General features: G+C 40.0%; 1 protein-coding gene across 2 annotated transcripts in view; it reads left to right on the top strand.

Annotated features, from left to right (window-relative positions):
- The window catches only part of INO80 (INO80 complex subunit), a 148,807-nt gene that overhangs the window by 5,101 nt on the left and 133,415 nt on the right, over nt 1-10,291 (top strand). For both annotated transcript variants that reach the window (XM_023514274.1, XM_003791734.3), the window contains exons 4-6: nt 340-498; nt 3,859-3,979; nt 5,940-6,154. In XM_023514274.1, coding sequence (XP_023370042.1) covers nt 340-498; nt 3,859-3,979; nt 5,940-6,154 — 495 coding nt within the window. The remainder of the gene's footprint in view (nt 1-339; nt 499-3,858; nt 3,980-5,939; nt 6,155-10,291) is intronic.

The following is a 10,291-nucleotide window of genomic DNA, read 5'->3' as shown; positions in this document are numbered from 1 at the left end:
GTCACCCTCGGTATATGGGGCTGGTGCCTTACTCACTGAGCCACGGGCACCACCCTAGTTAGAATATCTTATGTTTAGTTTAAATACTTAGAACAGTTAAGCCTTTTTGCTGATTATACCATCTCCCATGCTTTATTGCACTTCAATTTGTGCTCACTAGGTTTAATTAATATCTTTAAATTTTCAGTTGAATTGATAAAAGCACATACGCTAAGGGAAATTGCAATGACTGTTCTCTAGCTGTGTTTGTTGTTTTGGGGGATCTTGGAAAAACATGCTTGGATTTTAAATGTACTTGTTTCCCAACAAAGTTACATGTGGATTTTTGCCCTTTTTCAGAGCATTCTGCTAAGTGATGAGTCTAGTGAGGCAGATTCTCAGAGTGAAGATGATGATGAAGAAGAAGAACTCAATCTTAGCAGAGAAGAACTTCACAACATGCTTCGACTACACAAATACAAGAAACTTCACCAAAATAAGTATAGTAAAGACAAGGAGGTGAGAGTTTCAGGAGAAATAGACCTTCACACTGGGTATTTACCCTCTGGTTTATAGTAATTAAAATATACCATTTTAACTTTATATTTAATTAGTCGTGGTGGTTAATAGCTTTATTGAGATATAATCAACATATATTGATTTCATAAAGAAAGATATAATTCATCCCAAAGTATGTAGTTGACTGATTTTTACTATAGTCATTGAGTTGTATAGCTATCATCAATGTCTAATTCCAGAATACATCACCCTGTAAAGAAACCATTCATGCTCCTTAGCTGGTGCCCTAGCTTAGCATTAGGTTACTACCCTGTTTCTATAAGTGTACATATTTTAGACATTTTACACAAATGGAATTGTGCAACATGTGATTCCTTTTTTTTCTTTTCTTTTTTTTTTTTTTTGAGATAGAGTCTTACTGTGTCGCCCTTGCTAGAATGCTGTGGTGTCACAGCTCACAGCAACCTCAAAGTCTTGGGCTTTAAGCCAGTGGTTCTCAACCTTCCTAATGCTGTGGCCCTTTGATACAATTCCTGTGGGTTGCGATCCACAGATTGAGAACTGCTGGCTTAAGTGATTCTCTTGCCTCAGCCTCCCAAGTAGCTGGGACTACGGGCACCTGCCACACACCCAGCTATTTTTTGGTTATAGTTGTCGTTGTTTGGCGGGCCTGGGCTAGATTTGAACCTGCCAGCTTTGGTGTGTGTAGCTGGCACCAAGCCTGTTTTTATTTTTATTTTTTTTTTAGACAGAGTCTCATTATGTTGCCCTCGGTAGAGTGCTGTGACTTCACAGCTTGCAACAACCTCAAACTCTTGGGCTTAAGCGATTCTCTTGTCTTAGCCTCCCAAGTAGCTGGGACTACAGGTGCCCGCCACAACACCTGGCTTTCTTTTGGTTGTAGTTGTCATTGTTGTTTGGCAGACCTGGGCTAGGTTTGAACCTGCCAGCTCTGGTGTATGTGGCTGGCACCCTAGCCACTGAGCTATAGATGCTGAACCCCTAATTTTTATTATTTTTATATTTTTTGAGATAGAGTCTCAAGCTGTCGCACTGGGTAGGTTGCTGTCATATCTGTCAGCCACCTCTAACTCTTGGGCTCAAGTGATTCTCTTGACTTAGCCTCCCAAGTAGCTGGGACTACAGGTGCCTGCCACAGCACCTGGCTATTTTTAGAGTCAGGATCTTGTTCTTGCTTAGGCTGGTCTCAAACTGGTGAGCTCAGGCAGTCTACTCGTTTTGGTCTCTCAGAGTGCTGGGTATACAGGCATGAGCCACAGCACCCAGCCTTTGCTTGCTTTTTAAATTGAAATAAAACATTTTAGCAGCCTATATAGCATATGGCAAGGAGGAGTAAGAAACACCTATATAGCTGGGTGATGCAACATGTTGGTGATAAGGGCATTGGGAGGGCTTTGGCTCTCCTAACATGAGAACTCCCGAGATGAGAGCATCAGTGATTAGCACCTGTGGTGTTTTTTTTTTTTTGAGACAGAGCCTCAAGCTATCCCCCTGGGTAGAGTGCTGTGGCATCACAGCTCACAGCAATCTCCAACTCCTGGGCTCAAGCGAGTCTCCTGCCTCTGCCTCCCAAGTATCTGGGACTACAGGCGCCCACCACAACGCCTGACTATTTTTTTTTTTTTTTTGGTTGCAGCCATCAGTGTTGTTTGGCGGGCCCGGGCTGGATTCGAACCTGCCACTTTAGGTGTATGTGGCTGGCACCCTAGCCACTTGAGCCACAGGTGCCGAGCCAGCACCTGTGGTGTTAAGAGCCACGGGAGTGTGTCTATAAGAAGCTGGAGGAGAAGGCATTTGGGAGCGCGCATTCTAGCACATACCCGCTCAGTATGACTGTCGCAGAACGCCTGCATGGCATCTCTACCAAAGACTGCTAGAGACTGCTAAGATGTATTCTTCTACTAAGACTGCTCTACTCCCTCAAATACTGTCTTTCTCTCTCACTCCCTTCTGCTAAAGCAAATAGCCCTCTGGCACGTAAGAGCAATTGTTCCCAAACAAGGTAGCCTAGCGGTCTGCATCCAGAACTTAGATGGGTGGGGGGGCTGGAGACCTGGCCAGTCCTGGGCCCTGACAAGTGGCGACCACAAAGGGACCCAACAAACATGCATAGAGGAGAGTTCACAGACATTAAGTATTCAACTTGATGAATGTTCATTTAATTTTTACCTTTGACAGAGGACTTAGTTACAGTTCTCCTTGTTATTCTTTCATCTTAGTTTCATTCCTTTGGACAACTCACTTGGTTATAATCCAGGAAAGAAATTTGACAGTGGACTACCTAATTTTAATTTATATTTATAGTTATGTATTAGTAATAAGTGAGACTATTAATGAGAGATTTGGGGTTAATTTAAGGTTAATTTAAAAAAATAAAATGAAGTGCTTGAATGGATTTGCCACTTTCTGAATGAAAACAATTAGATCATTCATATGTTATGTAGGCACTATCCATAATAATAGCCGATTCTCTCAGTGCAGTGGTTCTCAACCTTCCTAATATTGCGACCCTTTAATATTGTTCTTGTGGGTCATGACCCATAGGTTGAGAACCTCTGGGGGTCTTAGTGGGAGATGAAAAGCATGAATCTTGGAATAATCAAGAATTGGGATGACTGGTGACTATTGAAAGTCAGAATAGCATGCATGCATAGGGGCTTTAGTAAATCTGAAGACTTATTGGTAATAGAAATATGGGTTATTTCTTACTGATGAATTTCCAAGGGGAGACCTTCCTACAAGGAATTAATTCTATCTCAAATATATGTCATTTGTAAGTAGCTATCTTGGTAGAAATTCAGAACCATGAAGAGTTTTTCTTTTCTAGTAACTTTTTCTTTTTTTTTCTTTTTTTTTATTTTTGAGATAGAATCTCACTATGTCGCCACAACATAGTGAGATTCTTTTGGTTGTAGTTTTCATTGTTGTTTGGCAGGCCCAGGCTGTATTTGAACCCACTAGCTCTGGTGTATGTCACTGGTGCTCTAGCCATGGAGCTACAGGCACCAAGCCAAGTCCGGCTATTTTTTGGTTGCAGCTGTTATTGTTGTTCACCGGGCCTGGGTTGGGCTCAAACCTACCAGCCTTGGTGTATGTGGCTGGCGCCCTACTCACTGAGCTACAGACACTGAGCCTATTTCTAGTAACTTTTGCTATGCTTAGCAGTTGAACCCATTGTTTTTAAATTAACAAACTCATTTCCTTTAATGAACTAAATCTTTCCCTGTGGGAAGAATGCTGTGTTTCGGAGCAATGATTTCTTCTGGCTCAGCTTTCTGTAGTAAAGATGATCTGTGGGTTCTGCTATAAAACACAGACCCATCATGGTCTTTGCTTCAGTTGCAGCAGTATCAGTACTACAGTGCAGGCCTACTTTCCACATATGATCCTTTCTATGAGCAACAGCGGCACCTACTTGGACCCAAAAAAAAGAAATTCAAGGAAGAAAAGAAACTTAAAGGTGAGCATGTTGATCTACCTTATGTATTTATTTATTCCTATTTTCAGAATTATGTGTGACTTGGTAGTACCTATGAACTTTAAATATAATCCATATGGTAGAAATTTGCTTTATCTCAAAAACTCTCGTCTCCCCTTCTATTTAGTAGTAAGTATAGTTGTCCCTTGGTATCCACGTGGAATTGTTTCAATCTCATACCTCCTGGCAGATAACAAAATCCAGGGATGCTCAAGTTCCTTATATTATATGGTGTAGCATTTGCATACAATCTGTGCATGTCCTCCCATGAATCCAGATGGGAGATGAGATGTCTAGATTACTTAAAATATCTAATACAATATAAATGCTATATAAATAGTTGTTATACTATACTGTTGAGGGAATAATAACAAAATGTCTTGTGTTTTTATTCCCCCCCAAAATATTTCTTATCCTTTGTTTCTTAAATCCATGGATCCAGAGCCATGGATATGGAGGACTGACTGTGTTACTAACCTGATTTTATATCTGAGTTATGGTCTTTTCTAGAATTGGAAAGAGTTAAGAGTTATAGATTCCTAGCTAAAGGTTTCAGCAAATTTTATTGCTGTTTTCTTATACATGCTCTACAAATGTTGAAAATGTTTCGAGATGGGAGGAAATTGGTTATGCACAGGAACATATGAAGAGTAACTTGAAATGTTAGGAATAAGTTATAATTGCTGCTGAGGTGATTTAAAATAGATCACCTCTCGATGATCTTTGTTTGCATATTTGCCAGGAAACGTCCTTTTCTCTCTTGCTAAGTTGCAAGCAGCTGAAAATCAGGAAGAAAATAGGATGGGAAAATTTTAAGCTACTTAATGCAGATTTTATTTCCCTGAATGTATATACTCAGAAAGGCACTTTTTTGGGGTCTTCTTCACTTTTTCCCACTTGCTTATCTCTAAGCTTTCTAATCCTCCATAACCCCCCATTAGGTTTTTATTCCATGTATAACTTTCTCTTACAAGTCTGTCTGTCTTTTTTTTTTTTTTTTTTTTTTGAGATACGGTTTCACTTTGTTGCCCTTGATAGAGTGTCATGGTTTCATAGCTCACAGCAAAGTCAAACTCCTGGGCTCAAGTGATTTTCTTGCCTTAGCCTCCTGAGTAGCTGGGATTATAGGCATCTGCCACAACGCCTGGGTCTGTTTTAGAGACAAGGTCTCTCTCTGACTCAGGCTGGTCTCCAACCTGTGAGACCACCTGTTTCAGCCTCCCGGAGTGCTAGGATTATAGGTGTTAGCCACTGTGCCTGGCCACTGCAAGTCTTAATGTTTTAAGGCTTTTTAACTACCTTATATTGCCACAATGTTAAAATAAATTTTCTTCTTTGTGATGTTTTACACATAACCTTTTAAACAGGATTTTTGCTTTTTGTAGTATAAATTGGTTCATTTAAATGACTTCAAAAAACACAGTAAGCAGCACTCTACCAAGGGTGATAAAGTGAGACTCTGTCTCTTAAAAAAAAAAAAGAAAAAACACAGTAAGAGATTATCTTTAGAATTATTAGTGCTAAATAATGTTAAAGCCTAGGTAGAATTAGAAAGTTAGAGGTGGTATTGAGTGGGGGCACACCTGACTAGCTCTAAGGCTTTAGATACAGTGCAGTTGATTACATGTTAATCTTGTACTTGTTACTTGAGCCCATGGTAATTCATAAACCTCCTTTCCTACTGTCAAGTTCAAAAGAAATTTGGTTCTCGGGTTTTATTCTATGTATTTTTTTCATGTGAACAGAGGAAGTTCTTTTCCAGATTTGTGAGATCTTCTTTTTGGAATATTCATGAACCTAAATAGATAAAGGGATAAATGTTGCCAGTCACAGGTGGAATAAGGAAAGGAACTTGAATTTTCTAAAAATGGTAAAGTTGCTTTGTGTTGTCTCCTGTAGAAGGGAAGAAATACAACCTTGTTAGTATCTGCTTCCTTTGCAGCCAAGTTGAAAAAAGTGAAAAAAAAAAGAAGAAGAGATGAAGAACTTTCCTCTGAAGAATCCCCTCGTCGCCATCACCACCAGACCAAAGTCTTTGCCAAGTTTTCTCATGATGCACCTCCCCCTGGCACTAAGAAAAAGCACTTATCCATTGAGCAGCTTAATGCTCGTCGTAGGAAAGTATGGCTCAGCATTGTGAAAAAGGAGCTCCCAAAGGTAAATTGAATGACTTCAGTGGAGGGGGACATGGGTAATGTTTTTCCTCCTTATCCTCAAAGAAGAGCTATGACAGCTGGATAAATATACAAATAGGAAACTATATAGAAAGGAAACTAATCTGTTGGAATTAAGAGATTTCTGAACTGTATTCTCTTTTATTAACTATTTTTTCTAGAATTTGGTTAGAATTCACAACAGTTACTGTCTGATAACTCCTTGGTTAGAAAAAGGGAGAGAAATCTCTTAGAGGAAGGAATGTAGCTTTCTTAAATATAGGAATAGAAATTTGACAGCAAATACGTAAGTGATAATAGAGAAAACTAAAATAAAAAGGAAATGATTTATTTCTTACAGAATTTATAAACACTTGGAAGTTGGTGGATAATCATAGGCGCTAGAAGTAAATGTGTATTTTGTTTTGTTTTTTGTGGGGTGGGGGACAGGGTCTCATTCTGTCGCCCTGGGTAGAATACTATGGCATCATCATAGCTCACAGCAAACTCAAAACTCCCTCAAGTGATCCTCCTGTCTAATCCGTCCAAGTAGTTGGGTCTACAGGTGCCCAGCAAAACTCCTGGCTTATTTTTCTATTTTTAGTAGAGATGCGGTCTCTATCTTACTTTGGTCTCGAACTTCTGAGCTCTAGCAATCCACCTGACTGAGGCTACCAGGGTGGTAGGATTATAAACATGAGCCGCTGCACCCAGCCGTTGTGGATGACTTTTTTTTTTTTTTGTGAGACAAGAGTCTCACTATGTTGCCCTCGGTAGAGTGCCATGGCTTCATAGCTTACAGCAACCTCCAACTCTTAGGCTTAAGCAATTCTCTTGCCTCAGCCTCCCAAGTAGCTGGGACTACAGGTGCCCACCACAACGCACAGCTATTTTTTGTTGCAGTTTGGCCAGGACCGGGTTCGAACCCACCACCATCAGTATATGGGGCCGGTGCCCTACTCACTGAGTCACAGGTCCTGCCCCTGAATAGGATATTTTATTGAGAATTGGAAATTTTATTATTATGATATTTTATGAATTGAGACAAGCTGATACTAAAGTCCATATGATTAAATCAGTAGGCCCGAGTAGGTTAGGAAGAATTCAAAAAGTCCTACCAAACATTAAAACATACTACAGTTGTGTAGAATGGGAGGCTAAGTTGAGAGGATCTCTTGAGTGTAGGGTTGCAAGGTTATACTATGAGCTCACTTCAGCTTGGGTGAGACCTTACCTGGGTTCAAATCCACCCCCAGCCAAAAAAAGAAAACCGCAAAAAATAAAGTAAAATAAAAACCAACAAAAAAACCCCATCTACAATTAAAACAATGTGGTACTGGCACACAAATTGGCAAATTAGACCAGTACAATAAGTCAGTGGAGTGGTGCTGGGAAAACTGGGTAGCATTTTAGAAAAATATTCTTTGTAATGTTTTTTGGAAAAAGAAAATTAGATCTGTATCTCACACTTATACTCAACGTAAACGAAAAAAGTGAAACCATATAAATACTAGAAGAAAATGTGATTGCCTTCCTATGCACTATTTTTTTTTTGCATTTTTTGTCCAGGGCTGGGTTTGAACCTGCCACCTCCGGCAAATGGGGCCAGTGCCCTACTCCTTTGAGCCACAGGCACTGCCCAACCATGCACTCTTTATGTAGAAAAGAGTTTCTAAGTATCACTTAGTGGCTAACAAAAATAAAAGAAAATGTTAATAACTTTGAATATATAAAATAAAATTTTGCATGATATAAAACAAAATCAAAAAACAACATATAAAGTAAGAGGAATTATTCACATTGTATGCCACAGTAAAAGAGCTGTTATCTAATCTGTAAAGAACCCTTTAAAATTAAGGGAAAAAGGATACACAGTAAGCAAGTGAAAAAAGGCAAGAATAGATGATTCATAATAAAAGGTATAAAAGTGGCCCCCAAGCGTATGAAAAAGGTTCAGAGTCTGGCAAAAATTTAACAATATTTGAACATGTTCTGTTAATGAAGCTATGGGGAAGCAAGCGCTTTCATACATTGCTACTTGGAAAGTTGAGAATACTTCTTCACAAACAACATAGGTACTTAGCTTTCAACTCAACACTCCTGATTCTGTGAATTTACTCTGAACATAAACTTCTAGCAGTATAAAAATCCATGTGCCTAAGGTTATCCATTGTAGCATTATTATTGCAGAAGAAGGGAAGCAACCTACATACCCATGCATGTGAATAGTACTTGAATTAAACTGTGTTAGAAATACACATTAGAGGTTTTTTGTTTTTTTGTTTTTTTTTTTTATTGAATGGTAACTATGTACATTAACGCACTTCTGGGGTACAGTGTGGGGTTTTCACATGCAATCCGAACTACTTCCATCAAACTGGTCAACACAGCCTTCATGTCATTTTCTCAGTTACTGTTTTAAAACGTTCACATTCTACTCTTAGAAGATTCACCTGTACCCCTATAAGATAAACCTCAGAAGTGATCCCTCCAAACCCCCTCCCTTCACCCATTCCCCCCTCCCTTCTCCCTCCCCCCTCGCCATATTCTTAGGCTATTTGGTTATAGCTTTTATATAAAAGGTATAAATTAGTTTCATAATAGGGGTGTGTGCATTGGATACTTTTTCTCCATTCTTGTGATACTTTGCTCAGAAGAACATTCTCCAGTTCCATCCATGTGAACATGAAGGATGTAAAGTCTCCATCACATTAGAGTTTTATACAGCTGTTTAAAACGAGGTTATCTTTTTTAGATGGTTTTTAGGATACACTATTAAGTGAAAAAGAGCAAAGCATAAATGAAGATTTATAATATGTTACCCTTCATGTAAGGAAAAAGAGCAGGTGAGAAAATATATAAAATACCTGCTCATTCACACAAAGCAAATTTAAGAAGATTAAACTAAAAATTAAGTGATTAGAAAGGGGAGCAGCACCTGTGGCTCAAGGAGTAGGGCACCAGCCCCATATACCGGACATGGCGGGTTCAAACCTGACCTGGCCAAAAACTGCAAAAAAAAAAGTGATTGGAAAAGGATAAAAAAGGATTGGGAAGAATGGGAACAATGTAGCTAGAATGAGAATGGAGTATACTCCAGATATGTTTGGGAGCAGTTCCAGACCATCACAATAAAGTCAGTCACACATATTTTTTTGGTTTCTTAGCGCATATTAAACTTCTGTTTATGGGCAGCGCCTATGGCTCAGTGAGTAGGGCACCAGCCCCATATACCGAGGGTGGCAGGTTTGAATCTGGCCCCAGCCAAACTGCAACAACAAAAAAAAGCCGGGTGTTGTGGTGGGCACCTGTAATGCCAGCTACTCCGGAGGCTGAGGCAAGAGAATCCCCTAAGCCCAGGAGTTGGAGGTTGCTGTGAGCTGTGACACCACGGTACTCTACGGAAGGCGATGAAGTGAGACTCTGTCTCTTAAAAAAAAAAAAAAAAAGTTCTGTTTATATTGTAAGGTAGTTTGTTAAGTGTGCAGTAGCATTATGTCTACAAAATTGACATGTATACTTTAATTAAAAAATACCTTATTGCTGACTCAGCGCCCATAGCACAGTGTTTATGGTGCTAGCCATATACACTGAGGCTGGTGGGTTCAAACCCAGCCTGGCCCGCTAAACAACAACAAAAAAGGGCACCCGGGCGTTATGGTGGTTGCCTATATTCCCAGTTACTTGGGAGACTGAGGCAAGAGAATCGCTTAAGCCTAAGAATTTGAGGTTGCTGTGGGCCATGATGCCACAGCACTAACAAGTTTGACATAGACACACTAAGTGAGCACATGCTATTGGGAAATAGACTTGCCTGGTACAAGGTTGGCATGTCTTGACATTGTGAAACTTGCATATCAGCCAGGTACGGTAGCTCATGCCTGTAATCCTAACACTTTGGCAGGCTGTGGTGCAGGATCACTTTGCGGACAGCCTGAACAACATAGTAAGATCTTTTTTCCCCCAAATTTAGAAAAATTAGCTGGCTTGGCACCTGTGGCTGAAGTGGCTAAGGCGCCAGCCACATAAATCTAAGGTGGCAGGTTTGAATCCAGCCTGGACCCGCCAAACAACGATGGCTGCAACCAAAAAATAGCCGGGCGTTGTGGCAGGGTGCTGTGGTCCCCAGCTACTTGGGAGG

The sequence above is a fragment of the Otolemur garnettii genome, unplaced genomic scaffold (genome assembly GCF_000181295.1).
Source record: "Otolemur garnettii isolate 467f Iridium unplaced genomic scaffold, OtoGar3 scaffold00050, whole genome shotgun sequence".
Classification (NCBI taxonomy): Eukaryota; Metazoa; Chordata; class Mammalia; order Primates; family Galagidae; genus Otolemur; species Otolemur garnettii.
Note: the sequence above shows the minus strand (reverse complement) of the source record. Positions and strands in the feature narration are given on the sequence as shown.